At 40.8% G+C, this 17,187-nt stretch overlaps 1 protein-coding gene across 1 annotated transcript in view; it reads right to left on the reverse strand.

Annotated features, from left to right (window-relative positions):
- Positions 1-1,095: 1,095 nt before the first annotated feature.
- Positions 1,096-17,187, reverse strand: part of anos1 (anosmin 1) — a 64,944-nt gene continuing 48,852 nt past the window's right edge. Inside the window, exons 7-14 of the mRNA XM_008400774.3 lie at positions 13,615-13,820; positions 11,317-11,461; positions 9,520-9,666; positions 6,355-6,443; positions 4,389-4,560; positions 3,911-4,131; positions 3,150-3,291; positions 1,096-2,364 (exon numbers count right to left, since the gene is read on the reverse strand). Coding sequence (XP_008398996.1) covers positions 2,306-2,364; positions 3,150-3,291; positions 3,911-4,131; positions 4,389-4,560; positions 6,355-6,443; positions 9,520-9,666; positions 11,317-11,461; positions 13,615-13,820 — 1,181 coding nt within the window. The 3' untranslated portion in view covers positions 1,096-2,305. The remainder of the gene's footprint in view (positions 2,365-3,149; positions 3,292-3,910; positions 4,132-4,388; positions 4,561-6,354; positions 6,444-9,519; positions 9,667-11,316; positions 11,462-13,614; positions 13,821-17,187) is intronic.

The following is a 17,187-nucleotide window of genomic DNA, read 5'->3' on the forward strand; positions in this document are numbered from 1 at the left end:
TCTAATTTCAGAGACTTTCACAGAATAGCTGGATTTATGAGACATAGCTGCACACAACATAACTCTGTTATTAACTTTGGAAGGTAATTGGGTAAACTTGGCTATGTGTAGGGCTACCACAGTAATTTAAGGGTCAGTACAAATGCATGAAGTATTTTTTTTTTTTGCCTTCCACTTCTCAATTATGCTCTACTTTGTGTTACTCCATTAAATATTTCCAATAAAACACAAAGACATTTGAAGCTAATTACCACCCATAGGTCTCAGCCAGCTGGTTTATTGCAATGGTGGGGGAACAAAATAACAAAATGGGAAAATCTGCAAGGAAAGTAAGTCAGCAGGGATCAAAGATATACAACCTAAACTGGGCAGGACAATATCAATAGATAACAAAAGCATCCCATACAAGTATGTTATAAATGAAATCTTCCACTCAAAGAATAGTTCTCCAATCTGAAAGCACCTAGAATTTTTTCCCCAAAGATCGCCAAAATAAATGTCTACATATTTAAAAAGTAAACTTTTATTTGACGTCTTTGACTCAATAACTGGACACACGTTTCCTCTCCTGCCAGAGAAATCCTTTTAACAAATCCTTTGTCTCTAAAGTGACATGCCAGTACTGTTTGAAAGTATTTGACATGGACTGCGCTTAGGTCCCAAACTGATACATCATTACCACATTAAAACCTTTGCATAAATTCACTGACACTTGGCCCCTTACTCTGCTATTGACACTCCTGGATGCAGTGTTGTGGGAGCATTTTCTTCCACATCTCATTTTATGACGGAGACAAGCTGCAAAGCGGAGGATGTATTTATCAGTTTTCAAACACACAATTGCTTGTACGGGCTGAGCATTATGTTGACGAACGGCCGGCCTCGGTGGCGGTAAATCCGCTAGATGACCTGTTTATTTGGACGTGTAGAGCGTGTGTCTTGGGCTCCTGGACCGATCTGTGAATGTGCTACGGAGCCTGACACGATGGACGTCACAGCCAATATATGCAACTGTAGCTTCCAAACAGACGAGAGTTTTTAGCAAAAGCGAGAGCACTCGGCTATCAAAACGGGATAAAGCAAGCAGCGACCGGGAACAGGTTAGGAGTTATTTTATTACTTAGCAGTTTGTACAGGTTCTAGCATGGAAAAATAACATGTAACATAAGACTGTATTTACAATTCCTTTTTTACAAAATGTCTTTACAAGATTTTTTTTTTTTGTCGATATTTTGTTTTTTAGCAATTTTAAAAATCTGAGACTACAACACATAAAATCCAAACACATTCACACACAACAAAAAAAAGCAAACATTGTAATACACACACATAAATAAATATAAACATTCACTGACTGCTCCAAGACAAATATTTCTACAGCCAAGAACATGTACAATTCATCTCCACACGTTATAATTTCATTAATAAACGTGACATATTACTTCCAATATAATTATTTGTTAATCTGTTAATGAAATATTGCTAACATACTGAAAAGAGGTAACACATAGACGTTATTTTATTTCATGCCAACGGGATGCTTACAGTTGTCATGCAAAAAAAAAAAAGAAACATTACGAGCTTTCAATTTGAAGCAAGTAATTCATTTACAGTTCAAAAATCAAATGGACTACATGCAACATACTACATGAAATATTCTGGGTTAGACGATAAGGACTTTAGTTACATTATCCATCAGTACAGACTGCATGTCTAAGCGCCTCTTTATTGGGTAAGCACAAAATAAATAGATTAAGTTCTACTTTTTTTCTTTCTTCAAGAATAAGCAAATGCTCTGGCATCGCCCTTCTATCCAGTAGGTTGCTTTCAACTACATGTTTATCAAATCCAATCAAAGGTCTTTTTTTGTTGTGCACAACGACAGTGTGATCAAAAACTAATTTCTGAGTTAATGGATCTATTTTGACCAGAAATTTCATCACTTGCTTTTAAGTCTGGGATGAGCCGGGATAAGCGGGGGGTAGGATTGTGCTCTAAGCAGCACAAAATAAGAAACCTTGAAGTTTAACTTTCACTGTACACACCCACAAACCCATCCGGTGACATCTAAGTGAAAAAAGAGAGAGAGAGGGTTGTGGGGGTTAAAAAGGAGCTGATGCTTTGTGGAGCCTGAAGAAGATAGACCCATTTTTCATGAGCTGAGAGAGTGCGGAGGTGGGGTGGTCCACTTCATGGTCCGGCGAACTGAGTTTCTGTGAGGTTCCACGCATTCCTTCCCTGGCTGACGGGAACAGAGTCACAGGCGATTCGCTCAGCCGGGTTGGGTTTGCCTCGGTGCGCAAACTCAGTGTTTCTCCAATGATGGCTTCTGGTGATGAGAGTGGTGCTGCCGGAGTCTGGGTCCTTTGAAAGCACAAATATTCAGCTACACGTTAGCTACTATTTGAAATCATAGTTATTTCTGGTATATGGTCTTAATACGACGGTGATGCTATTAGGTGTAGATTAGGAGCCTACTTTTTTTTTTAACACATTTAATGTTTACAATGGAAGTAAACATTAAATGTTTACATCCATTATACGAATAATTAAAAAAAAATTATAAATAACTGTATTTGAAATCCTTTTCAAAAGATAATTGAGCTCCTCATTGTAGAAAATGGATGGCTGGGAGGTGGTGCTAAGGATGTCAGGGCTGATAGACTCAGCAACATGGCTTCTGTTTCATAAGTAAGGATGCTAGCAAAAATGTTAGCAGCAGTTAGCGTACATAGAAAAAACTTAATTGTGAAAAAAGGATACCAACATAAGGGTCCCAGCATGGTCAGGCTAGATCTAAAAAAATTAGCTAAAAAAACATGCTAGCAGCATGTCCAACCTTTTCCAGAAACATAGTATCAATGAATATGTAAATGAAACCTTCTATCGTCTATTGTAATAAAAGTGCTGTTTTTGCCATCCTTGACATTGTTGCTGAGAGCAAAGCCATTCAGTACACAAATGTAAAGAGGAGTTTGTTTTCCTCTATAATTTTACTATAAAGTAATCAAAAACAAAATATACTAGCCATCAAAAGAAACTAATAGTAGAAAACACATTGGTAGACAGAAAGGTAGTGCCAAATTAAACAGAACATAAATTTTCTGAATTAATTTTTATACATTATAGCATGGCTAACAGTAACTCACGGTGTTGTGCCAGTGGTTGTATATTTGGCGTCTGGAAGGTCTTGACAGTGGCGGGTCCCTCGCCTCCAGTTGTTATGACCTGCACCTCCAGTCTGTAGTATGTAGTCGGCCGCAAATTAGATACGACAAGCAGATTGTGATCCTACAAAGCCAAGGAGAGACTATCAGCCGAGATAAAACAACCATTCCCTACGAATTTGACAGTACTTTAAGTTAAGCTGTAAAACAGAGATGTATTAGTTGTCTTTGCAGAAGCCAGACACAAGAAAAACAAAGCCTTTGTTTTCGTAAGGCCGCTGCCAGTGTGACAAAGTGCGTAGTAGGTGGTTTTATTTATAGCTATGCTCGGGAGGCAGGGTGCAGATAGGCAGAATGTGTTGTTGATGAAGAAGATTATGTCAAAGAGTGGCTGTTTAAGAACTCCACCAGAGGATAAAAAGAGGACGACATGAAGGCAGATGAAGAGTTTTGACAGGAAAACCAGCAGCAGTGCTACCTCTGATCTATCCATGTGCCTCACTGCACGGCAACGCCTTATCACAGGATTCACTCAAAGAGTCCTCAGGACGTTATCTGAAAACCACTGTCACCTCTGACAGATACTCTAAACTAAAGAAATCAGAGCACAGGACGTCTTTTCCAAACACAGCAAAAATTTTCTGAACGTGTACGGCAACGCTAGTACACATTCTGGCGACAAATGAGAAGCAACAAAAATAAGAGAAAACTGTCGGTCTGGTTCCACTAGGATTAAAACGTACTGGAGGCAGGATCTGGGACTGGGATATGATGCTGTTGGGCAGACTGTTTTGCCGGCTCTCGGTGTTGATCTCCGCCCAGGTGACCTGGAAGCCTGTGATCCGTTGGTGAGGAGCCACCCTGGACACGCGCCACAGGAAGCTGCCAGTTATGTTTCCGTCATTCATGGAGAAGGAGGCCGTCAGATTTTCTGGCTTAGCCAGAACCTTTGGAAGGACTGAAGCTGGAAAGAGAAAAGTGACAGCAATAAATGGAAATGTAAAAGCTCACATTTATTCCAGACTCTTTTTTTTCCCCCTCCTTTAAATCCACATTTGCCAAGAAAATGCTTAACATGTTGACTTGTTCTTTCAACCCTGTATAGATTTTCTTCGTCATCCTGCTGATGCCACAAGACACAAAGGTATCTAATTTCTGTGTCTCTGCTAATGTGGATTGATTTTAAAATGCCCTTCATGTGTCAGGCAGCTGAATCCTCACCTCCCTCCCCCGGGCAGGGGATGTGTTTGTGGGTCTTGCTCCGGATGGTAGCGCAGGATGGGGTGAAGAAGGTGGTGCTCTCGTCCTTGGAGCGTCTTTTGGACTTTAGCAAATGAACGGTGACTTTGTACTTGCAGGAGAACAGCAGACCCGGAAGGTTGATGTAGTTCTCCTGAGTAAAGAAACAGATTTTTCAGCCCTGATGCCTCTGACTTGTCACCCGGTTCAGTCCTGGTGTGGATCTCCGGAGGTGATTTAATGCACAGCACTAGAGGAGATCAAGTTCCTGCTTAGGCCTCTGAAACACATCCCAGATTCTGATCGTACCTCAAACACATGCGCGGAAGAGGTTAGCCTAACATTTTACAACGTGAAATGCAAAATCAGAGCTTCTGCACCTGAAATGAATTCACCATCATCAAACATTCAAAAAGTGAAACTTAAATATCATGTATTATGCATTCAGTTACACACAAACTGATTTCAGGTGTTACTGTACAGCATTTGCAGTGATCAGCCGGATGATTTTCTAAGACAAGGAAGTTTAAGGAAGACGTATGATGCAAAATCCAAAGCACATTTTTAGTGTACTCTGAGTGTCTGGGCATGCAATTTTTTTTTTATTTATTCCATCCTGATATCTTTAAACTCTTTCTGGGTTATATTTTTCAGTCTGTTCATTTTTCTCTCTTCCCTGTGATGTTTTCTTGTCTATTATATCACCGCATTTGCAGAGGAACTGCTAAACAAGGTCATGACTTCCGGTTAATCAGTTTTGTGGATACGGCCCATTTTTTCCCTTTCAGCAATTTTGCAATCCAAGTTCTATCAGTTATGCCAAAGTTGCAAGTAATCAAGTCAAAATGTTCAGTTCTAGTGTGCATTAGTGCATAAGATTATTTACATCGACCCCCAGCATCACAGCCTCTTTGAAGTGTCTGGTTAAATTTTATTTTTCTCGGGAATGTACCCACATCAGTGGGGAAAGTTCAGGGGCCGCAGTGTAACATTTCTATTTTGAAATGTATTTTTTTATTCTGTTTTTGTAACATTCAAATTTTCTGGGAAACTGAATTTTTGAGTTATTAGCTGTAAGCCATAATCAAAGCAAATATCAATTTATTGAGATGCACAGGTAAATAAGGCACAACCACAAGAACATGAGGACTAAAATAAGATGCAGAAACCACAGCGTGCTCACGGCCCATAAATGTGGGTTAATGAATTCAGAGCAAAAGCTTTTCACTGTAAACCTATTTCAAGATTTAATCATCTATTGATCTTGACAAAAAAAAAAGACAAGCTAACACTTTTCCAATTTCTCTAAGGGAACAAAGAAATCTTGCTGACTTGTGGATTCATACCTCGCAGTAATAAAGTCTGCCTACATTAATAGACGGTCCCTTAGGAGAGGGTGTATATTCTCTCTGATATGAAACAGCTTTGATTAAAAGTGAATGAGGCGCTGCGCTCACATAAAAGCCCAAGTCTGGACTCCTCCTCGGTGATATATGGAAAATACATATTCCCAAGCAACCGGAGAGCTGCTTCCCAAAGAATGTGTTGATTGAAAGGCTCTGACACCCTCGATTAGGCTGAGAGACGCCCATTGCCGAGTTCCCACCTTTTCTATGCGTACACAACTCAAGACGGAGACACATGCAGTAGCATGGCCGAGGCCTTTGGAGGAGTATAACCCCACTATTCCTGGAAACAATGCTCAAGCTTAAGTGTTTTATTGGCTAACAAACCACATGCCTGACCGTAATTACTGACTCATAGGACTGAAAACAACAGGCGGTGCAAACAAAACATAACAGGTCTCATGGTTCACTCGGGGGGTCTCTTTTTCCCTGACGGAGCGGTCCTTTCTCAGCGTCGAGACGAAAGGTCAGGCACGTGCTCCGCATCGGCTTCAGCTGCTGTTCAGGTCGCAGCTTTGTGGGGCGACTTCAGCTGGACTGACCTGTGTGACGGATTTCTCTGGGCCTCGGGTCTCATTGTGGCTGCAGTACTCGGGCATCCACTGGACGTGGTAGCGACTCACCGTGGGGTCTGCAACAGATGAAGAACGAGGGGCGGAGGGTGGAATGTTAAAAACCACCTCAGTATGCAGAACCTCAAGCCTTCGCAATGAAACAGTGCTCCATCACCAGGCTGGGTCCGGCATTTAACAAGCTGCAAAGCAATCACATACCGCTACTAAACAAACAAAAGAAAAATGACTTCAGAAGTAAACAATGATTACTGGTGTCAACCTAATAAGCCATAAAACTGAATAATGAATCAACTTTTAAACCACTAAAATGCCGTTAGCTGTTTTTCTTTTTTGTCTCTTGACAAGTTTGGAAAACTCTTAAAATGCAGGTGGCACATGTCTCTGCAGGACTGCACATCAAAATGACACAATCGAACCAAAAATACAAACTAAAATCTCAGTTTTAAATGAATAAAAAATCTACGATACATTTTACGAAACACAGTGGTATAGTGTAAACCTGTTGTCCGAGATTTATATATTTTTTTAAATCGCACAGTATAACATCCAGTAAAATCAACCGGCTAACACAATTGTTTTTCTCATTTTCTTTTTTTAACAGACAGGTCTGCAGTAATATCACTTTTTCCCCACTATATCATTACAACCATCTTCTCTCTGCCTTATTTTCCCTAACAAAACATGAACATGTTGCATGAACATGTCAGTAATCACTAAAAACACCAATCTCTGCACATGCATAGCAGATTTTAAAAGATAATAGATTCCACACTTTAGTTACTTTCTCCAGACAAATTGAAATGTAAAGTTAATGATAGCCACATGATTGACTCCAGTAATTTATCTAACTGGATTTGTGAAGTAATCACTTCTTGGACGCCAGCATTACTGTCCACACCCAGGCCACTTTAATATCGCCATGGACTGAGAGACATGTAGAGTTTAGTTTTGGAAGCCTGCTACATCCGGGAGAAATGTTTTATGGACAGATAAAACAAAGAATATGCTTCCTGGGTGAAGTGACCACAAACATGACTCAAGGTTAGTTCTTTCAGAGCTAAGGGAAACGGTTCAAACTCTCGTTTATGCAGTGGCATCAAGCTGTGATGCTGGTGCGTTTCACAAAGAGAAGGGAATAGTGAAGAAGGAGCTCTACTACCAAATACCTAAATTCAAATCATATGCATGCATAAAAAAAATAAACAATGACTTTATCAATAAATGAAGGGAACTACAGAGAAAACAACAAACAGGTGTCCTTCTGTAGTGAAATAAATCTGGACATATTTACTAGTGCAGTTCCACAACAAAGCATCACTGTGATGCCACTCTGACATATTCAAATTATTCGCAGATGGGTATCTTATGGGATATAATACACTTTATCGGAAAATCTTATATCTCCTGTTCTCATTTGTGGGTCCATACTAATGAATGGCTTTAGGGAGGGGGAGAAGCCCTTCTGTTCATATTTATGTGATATCATCAACATAAACGTCCTGCTTTGGTGAACCTTTCTTTTCCTCACCAACAAATCTCAGATTGGACATTCTTGCGTCTTCAGAGCATCAAGTCAAGTTGATCACGTTGACACTTTATATGAAAACACAAGAATCTCCACATAAACTTCTCAGCAGTGTTTATTTTACCATCACCCTTGTCTTGGTTTACAAGGGTTATAATTCCTTCAGCTGTGCCGCTCGGGTTTTCCTTTCAATATACTTCCACGATTAATAATTGAGTTGTGCTTCGTTCGCCCCTCAGCAGGGGCCTGCGTTGCAGTGGGAGAGATAAAAAGGGGTCCTTTGAAGGCTTAGACACGGGTCTGGCACTTGGAGCCCCTGAGCTCTTTGGAAGCAGAAGAGAGGAATTACAACGAACCGGGAAAATTGGGAAAAAATAAACAAGATAGGTTTAGCCGGGTCCGACGGAGAGGGGAAGGGCCATGTAAAACAAGAAATAGGTCGTGGAAATCAGGTAGTGAACAGAAACTCAGCGGCGTTTGATAAATCACGACGAGGGGCGAGCTTCAGAAGTACCGCTGTGCAGAACTGCTGCGTATTGTCTGCATGCTGAGAGGACAGCAGATACTTTATCAAAGCTGAGAGTGCAATATCGTTCCCTTTAGTCCGCTGGAAACAATCCAGAGGCCGGGCTGCTTTGGATCACAAACACAATGAGTGAGAGTTTAATCACGGTTCAGTTAACCTGTCCCCTCTGTCCGTCACACAAACCAGATGTCCAGAGACTCTCCGGCTCTCCGGGCCATCTGTGTGTCTGTGTGTTTACATTAGCTGAGAGCAAGGCCATCCTTCAGACTGATGAGCGGCAGCGGCGGACGCTCACCGCAAACCGGGACCACAATACAAGAAACAGGTCCTGGATTAACTCTGCTCTGCAACGCAGTGATTCCCCAGCCACGCTTGATCCTTGTCAGCATCACTCAGCTCAGTGAGTCCAGGCCAACCTCGCTAACAGCTCTGCGCCAACCCTGCTCCCCTGCTCTCCTCGCTCTGATTCAGCAGTTGGTGTCTCACCAGGCCTCTCCTACAGCCAGGGCTCGCATTCTTGACTCAAGGATGTGGAGTTTGGCCCGGGCGATGACATATATTTGCAATATGACATAGAGCAGCGAATGGGACTTGACAGGTTACCCTTAGACCATGGCTTTCAGGGTTTCCATACTTTCACTCCGGTATTAGCTGAAGATTTTTAAGAGAACGGATTCCGCTGGGAGAGGCATGCTTTAACCCCTCGTGGCGCTGGAACCCGCCATCGCGTCTCCTCCCTATGACATCAGCCTTTTTGTAAAACAAAACGAGTCTAATGTGAGAATCTATTAAACACAGCTGAGCTCGGGTTCTGTGTTTATTGTTCTTTGCTAAACGGTGGCTCCTTGCTAACTGTCCGTGTGAAGATTTTAACTATTCAGCCGAGCGCTCGAATTACAAAGGCCCCCACCAAGACACGTTGCTTTACTTACATCACTGACACCGCATTTATGAGCGCAATTGTTTAAGCGAGCGAGGATCAGTCATAACATCTTAATGCGGTGCACATGAGTCATAGTGATTGATGGGCATGACGGGGTGCTAATTTGGTGGGAGCAAAGCTGAAAAACAGAGCGCTTACCTCCCCGTTTCTTCCAGTAGACTCGGACCTGGAGCTGACCATCCTGGTAGAAGGGTGTGCCCACTTCCAGAGGCCCAGAGGGGCGTTTGGCCAACGTCGAGCTCAGAGGGGATATCTCCTCCTTCTTGGGCTTGTGGGTCGATTTTGCTGGGAACAGAAGAGAGAAGTGTTTGCTCCGGTAGCTAAGATACAACAGTGACTGTGTTATGGCACGCTCTTCAGCATGGTAACAGACTTGATTATGACTTTGGATGATCACAGCAGTGCACAATATATGGTAAAAAAAACATCTCTTTCTATATGGATGCTCTGTAACTGCAGGGGTTGGAAGTTCACATGTGCAAAAGAAGGAGCTCATTCTCACTTAGGCTTGATGCCTGCATGGAGACCAGCTACAGATGAACATGAACATGGTGACGGTATACTTGACCTATCTGTGTTTGTTTGCGCTTCTGGTAATTTCAGAGATATTCAATTCTAATCAGGAGTAAAGCAAATCAAGACAGAAGCAATAGGAGGATTTTACCAGGTGTATCCAGGCTCAGTTTGTCATCTTTGTATGAAGCTAAAATTTACCTGGCATTGCGATGTATGTTCCACCAGAACATACAAACCTTTGTGCATGATTTTGAGATTCACCTGTTATAATATTGCTTTATCTTTTCCATTTTGAAGCCCCAGCGCAGCACTTTATGGCAACTGGGAAATTACTTTTCCAATATTCGCCAATGTAAACTCAACGAAAAGCTACAAAAAGATTTTTAGTCAGTGTTCTAAAATAGGTTTCTCATCCCCAACCTGCACATAATTACAGAATTATAAATGATGTTCCGAGAAAATAACTGGTTGGAAGTCAAACATCCGATACAAATCACTACGAGGTCGCATTGATAATTCGGCTGTACAACATCTGGAAAACATGTAATGCATCATTACATCACTGCTGAAGATTTTTATGACAGTGTCGATTGATATTAACCCCCGCATTTTGCTGTCTGTTGCAATAAGGACATTGCACTCAAAGATGTTGGGATTGCAATAGAAAATATTGTGCAGACCTAATTGACAACAACGCTCTTCGTTTTGGAAGCTGCTGTTGAAGGACAAACTGTCAAAGCGTGATATTATCGGCGTGATATTTAAAGATGTCTGTGGACATATATTTCCTGTGACATTTCAAGCATATCGGCACATCATACAGGCTGCAAGCTTTTATTCAACCTACCATTGAATAAAAGCTCAGATTAAAAAAAAGCTGGCAGCCTTCTGGGAATTTCAACGTGAAGGTCAGGATACTGCATTTTCAAGAATATGCACAAGAAGACTTCTCTTTTTGTGATTCTAGGCACACCAGCCGTTGACTAAAATTTGTATCAGTTTCTCTAAACATTACTCTAAAACTGTACAGTAAACTTTTTCCATCCTATTTCCAAATTTGCAATATCATTGCAGCTAGAGAAATTATAAATCCAATCAAAAGCGGCGGTCCACAGCACCACTGCAACAGCTTCATGTTTGAAGTGGACTTAGTAGTTTGTCCAGACTTCATTTAAATTCTATGTGTAACAAGCTAAATTAACACATGCTGTTATTCTGCACTGAAAGCTGACATCAGCTGACAAGCATAACGAAACGAGCACAGATAAAGATGTTTGTGGGGATTCGGTTACCCGTATTATGCGAGCCTCAGGCAGCACAAAATACAAACCAAAAGGATTTGCAAAATAAGAAAGCTACATCTAAATGCCTTCATGTAGACGTGCAAATGAAGAACAGTATAGCAGCTTGAGTGTTTACCTGATTCATTATTCTGAGAGGTACTGAAGTGGAGCGAGGCCTTGGAGCTCTTCAGGCGCACCTGTCCCCAGTATGTGACAGCCTGCAGCTCCACAGTGTAACTGCTGTTTTGTTGCAGACCCTCCAGATCCACCCAGCTCTGAGCCTGCGACAAGAAAAACAACAACAAAAAAAAAACGCTTTTAGATTTATTTATTGTTACTACACGTCAGTTTGAGAGTTCTTTTCAAAGTCCTGTCACTGTACCGGCTCTGATTCAGCCCGGCCAGAACCAGTGTCTTGCGTGTGGGAAAAGTCCTGCGTATCAGGAACACATCTGGAGCTGAGGAAGGTACCGTGACCAGGGAGATAGTCTCCAGGGGGCCGTGTGAGAGAGCCGTGTTATCAGAGCCTCCCAGGGCTTCTTCACTGCGCTGGACTTCTAGCATTCCACCGTCAGCGTGAACCTGATGAGTTCCTCTTATTGACTACGTGTGTTTTGACATTCTTCAAGCAGAAGGCTGCTTTCAAAGCCCCCGAGGTGCCAAAGTGGAAACCAGTAGTACATGTGTCAACAGTGTCTGGTGTCTCCCACCTCTATCTCCTCTGTGCCACATCTGCTATGTGTTTTAAAAACTAATTCAGGAGAAAAAAAAATCTATAGGTGTGTGTGTGCGCGCGTGTGTGTGCGTGTGGGGGTGTGTGTGTGTGTGCGTGTGTGTGGACTGTCTAGACAATCCGTCTTCCTGCTCGGGTCTGTCATCAAATACTCTTCAGTGATAGTGAGCCACATGTGCCATTTGATCATGTGTTGCTACACACAGTTTCATGAATTTTAAAAAATACTGAAGCTCAGAATTTTAACACAATCTTTAAGAAAAAAATTTTTTTATAACATTTTGCATGTTTTTATTACACAAACACAATACAAATAAAATGCTTGCTATAGCCTTATTTTTGGTGATGTAGTTTTCAATAATTCAAACTGTATAATAACATTGTTAAAGACAGCTGTACCTTCATCTTGCCAGATTGCTACTGTTTGTTTAGCCATGCTTAAAGGATGTAATTTTTTTTCTTTTTTATACCAATGTTTTTAAAAAACATTGGTATATATATATATATATATATATATATATATATATATATATATATATATATATATATATATATGGAGAGAGAGAGATTTTTTTTTTTTTTTTTGAGAGTCTCTGTGTTTTTCACCCTGCACAATAAGATGCACAGTGCCAGAAGACTGTTTTGGCTGCTACAGCTGCAGCTTAATTGTATGTCATGGGACACACAATCAAAGCAATCAAATCAAAGTTCGAAGTTTTTGAAGCAGTAGAAAAACCTTTTCTGAAAGTTTTGTCCAAATACACTTACCGGGCACAGCACTGAAATACATTAGGAGCTGAATTAGGAAACATGCTGATTAACATTAGCACTTCAGCAAAAATGCTGCACATTAAAATAGGAGCAAACCTAATAGTTTTTTCAACCCATGTAATTTTTCATGTATGTTTAAGTTTTCCTAAACATACATGAACCCCCCAAAACAAACTGATAATTTCTCTGTTTGTGCCAACTCTTGGGTGTAAAAACCTTGGCCAGGCATGTCAAAGACATAAAACAAGAATTTGTTCTTTCTGGGATAATAAAAATAGTTGGTAGAACTTTAGCATGCAAGAAAATTAAATAAAATTACTAGAAGTACAAGAGCATTAATTATAGAAATCATTGGGCTCTGTTTTAAACACCATATTTATGCAACAATTACAGATTGTTTCTTGAATGCTTATTGGCTATCAGCTTACATACGCTGATTTCATCTATTAAATTATAATACAAATTAAGGAAGTGGGAGTACAGTTATGAAAACTGCAGTTGTTAAGCTGCTCAGATCTGTCTGAAGTACAAAAAAATAATCTAATAAATCACGTAAAATAAAGCACAGCACATTTTAGAAAAAGTGAATCACTCAATCAGTTATACCAACATAACAAATCAGAGGGAGATATTTTGGAAACCCAGACATGTTAATCATGATTTATCACTTTGAACAGGGCTATTCATCACACTTAATGTGTTACCCTTCACATTTTAACATAATTTAAGGGTTCTTTCATCAGAATAAGGAATTAAAACAACGTAGCACATTGTTTTATTAAGTGTGACTGAAAAATACAAAGCTTATTCTGTGTTTGTCTTTTTTTCCCTACTGCATGCCAGAATAGATGTCAGAAGAAGTGAAGACAGAGAGGGTAATGATAGCAACTGTGACAACGCTAAGAAACAAAGAGAGAGAGAGAGAATTACCCCATTTGTGGTCTTTCTCCTCTTCTTCTTGGATGGAACCATCGACTTTGAGGGCACAGTCCAGCTCCAGAACACTTTGTAGTGATGGATGGGAATATCAGGCTCCTCTGGCAAGCTCCAGTTGAGACGAACCATCACCGTGCCTTCGTCGCCCAAAGTCACGTTGGTGACACGCAGATTGGTTGGGCTAGGAGGCGCCGAAGGGTCTATGGAGCAAAAGAACAATAATAAAAAAAAAAAAACAGCTTTTATTATCTGTGAACACTAGATGTGTAAAATAAAAAATGTATTTAAAGTGAAGTCTGACTTGTGAAGCACTCTAGCTTCTGTAGACCCAGTCTTTAGATTTTGACCATTCCTTACTCTTTAGCTAGCCAGCCAGGTTTTATGGTTCCACCAAAGAAAGCATCTTTGTCAAAATAATGATGATAATGTTTCTCTGCCCTTCCATACTGCTGTTGCACCATATTGCTTACAGAAAAATGACTGTTTTTCAGATGCCATAATGGAAATCTAAATTTTAAAATATTGCATTTCATCTCTTGTCAACATGTTGCTGTAGTTACACCAAAATCTGGCTGATCAGTCCCAGAACCCCCAGAGAAAGGGTTGGGTTTGGCTGACAGGAAGTTGTGTTGTGTTCAAAGACAGAGAGAGAACTGAACTCTCAAAGGTTATACATTAAATATTTGTGGGCAGCAGTTGTGTAGATATTTGTCTTAGTGTCTGTAGCAGTGTTTTTTTTTTCATGTCAGACATCCATCCATCCATTTTCTTTACACCCTTGTCCCTTAGTGGGGTAAGGAGGGGTGCTGGTGCCCATCTCCAGCTAAAGTTCTGTTAGCTGGAGATAGAGGCGGGGTTCACCCTGGACAGGTCGCCAGTCTGTCGCAGGGGAACACAGAGACAAACAACCACGCATGCACACACTCACACCTAGGGACAATTTGGAGAGGCCAATTAACCTGACAGCCATGTTTTTAGGCTGTGGGAAGAAACCGGAGTACCAGGAGAAAACCCACGCATGCACAGGGAGAACATGCAAACTCCATGCAGAAAGATCGGGGCCGGGAATCGAACCCAGAACCTTCTTGCTGCAAGGCAACAGCTCTACCAACTGTGCCACTGTGCAGCCCCTCGTGTCAGATATGACATGAAAAAAAAATCTAAGTGCTAAAATCTAGCACTTACAATATTTTCTTGTCTAAATGAAAACACAAAGAGCTCAATAAGTTGGTAATAACTTGTGATAAAGCAAATGCAATATATAAAATATCCACTTTAAGATGAATCACAAGTGCATTAAGATTCAGAAGGTTTACATTAGTGATGCATCTTACACAACAAGTGAAGATTTTTCCTTTTTTTTTATTTTCATAAGCACCACCATTAATCAAAGATGAGAGTGAAAACCGCAAAATATGGGCAAGACAAATCTGGGATGAATGACTTCATGCCCATTTCTTAAAAACACAGATTTTTAAAATCTCAAATATTTCTGCAAAAAAAAGAAAGATTCATGTTTTTTTTCTCGTCGCGTTCAGAAAAGCCCATACGCTTAAGAAGAGGACATTTGTCACAAATTCTGTGCCAGACCAGTAATCTTGACTTCAGGTAGGAGGTACAACAGACCATGAAGAGTTTCACAACTAAACCCTGCACTGTAGCCGACAGAGGAGGGCAACAAGCTCCACTGACAATCTGCCCTGCGATGTTATGACAGGTGTCATGTCACGTTCGAGACAGCGTTCAGCCCCACTGAGAGCACAGGTCGAGGGTTAACAAACACATGCTGCTCACTTTGGCTCCACGTCCAGCATTAATGTACTTCAGTGCATGAATGATGCCCAGAGTAAGGTTGGCCCCAAACCGATCCATATGTGCGCCGGATGTTAGTCCGGCGGAGGAGCCGCACGCCAGATGAGAGGCAGCGATACTTTTAATGAGAAAATGATTCATGCCACAGCCTACTTGGCTCCCATTGCCAGGGACCTCTCCCACCTGAAACGCATTTAATCAGGTCCAAAAACACCAACTGGACACATCGAGTCTTTAAAACCGCTTCATGTCAGCTGTGCAAGATAAATAAGCAGTCAGTTCTTACAAATTGCCCTAACAAAGTACGGTCGTGCAAAATTGCATTCAGATGATATGGTCATATTACACAAACAACGGTTGCATGACAGAACGGCCGGCACTTCATCAAATCCCTGACAAGTCTCATCAATCTATCAGCGTTCTGGCACTGATTGGCCTGATTGGAGATCGGTTTCCATCCCTGCAGCACAGTCTTTCCCCCACCTGGTGTCTGTCTCGCTGTCTGACAGTCATCATAATGCTCAGAGGAGCAAACGGATGATGAAGGACTGACAGCACAGGTCAACACACAGCCAAATACACTAATACCTTCTATATGTGGTATCTGATCTAATATTTGGCAAAACATGGCGAGTCACAGTGATCCCGTTTTGGTATGTATGCTATTGGTATGATATATATGAGTGATCTCAGTTGTGCTACAGGCATTACTGTAGGCATATTGGTTTGATTCTACATGGAAAATAAAACTATTAATCACAGGAAATGGTATGTCCACAAAACTGGAATGCGATAACAAAATGATTCAACAATAACTTTAACAAATGCCATCTGCAAGGCTATTTATGAAGCTGGATAAAGACGTGACAGACTGTAAAAATTAGATGGAATCAGAATTTATGCAGTTAAGATTGCACCTACAACAACACTCTTTTGTGCTGAGGTCGCTACCAAGGGAGTAAAATGTAAAGCTGCATGTAAGTGTTTGAAATGAAAATAAAATGTGGCAAGAAAGATGTACTAAACTATTTTAAAAGGAAACTATTTTCTACTGAAGCACATTGAGCTGCTTGTTCAGGCTGCTACAACTACAATACAGATCTTGTCATTCTGCTATTTTCCATTACTTTCTATAAATAAAAATGAACCATCTACCTGAGGTTGACAGCTTAGAAGAGTACCCACACCCCCTCAACTTTTCAACTTGTTATAACCACAGATTTTTTTACCACTTTGAACATATTTTAAGCAACATTAAAATGTTTATACAAATCTGAGAAGTGTGTTGTGGTGATGGTACCTCTCAATAAAATCCAATGGCAAGTTTAGCCTCCATTTGAACCAGTTATTAGTGAAAGATAACTGGAGGAGCTACAGACATCCAAAGCTCATGTGTCGGAATAGTCGAATGACATTGAATTTGAAGTACTGTGTATAGCTACTTCTATACACTTTTCCAATGCTAAAGCACAGTGGTGGTAGCATCATGTTGCGTGGATGATTTTCTCCAGTACCGACAGGAAAGCTGGTCAGACTTGAAGCTGAGATAAAAGGAAGTAAATCAAGGGAAATTCTGCCATAAAAGCGGATTAACAACTCTAAGCATTCACCAAGAGCTCAGATAGTTTAGATCAAATCCAAAACTGATGGTCACAGATGTTCTTCAGATAGTCTGATTAAGCTTTAGCTACTTGTAAATAATGGGAAAACATTTCATTTACATTTTGTGTAAAGCTGTTAAAAACATTACTCAAC

This window comes from Poecilia reticulata, chromosome 2 (assembly GCF_904066995.2).
Source record: "Poecilia reticulata chromosome 2, P_reticulata-male-v2, whole genome shotgun sequence".
NCBI classification, from domain to species: Eukaryota; Metazoa; Chordata; class Actinopteri; order Cyprinodontiformes; family Poeciliidae; genus Poecilia; species Poecilia reticulata.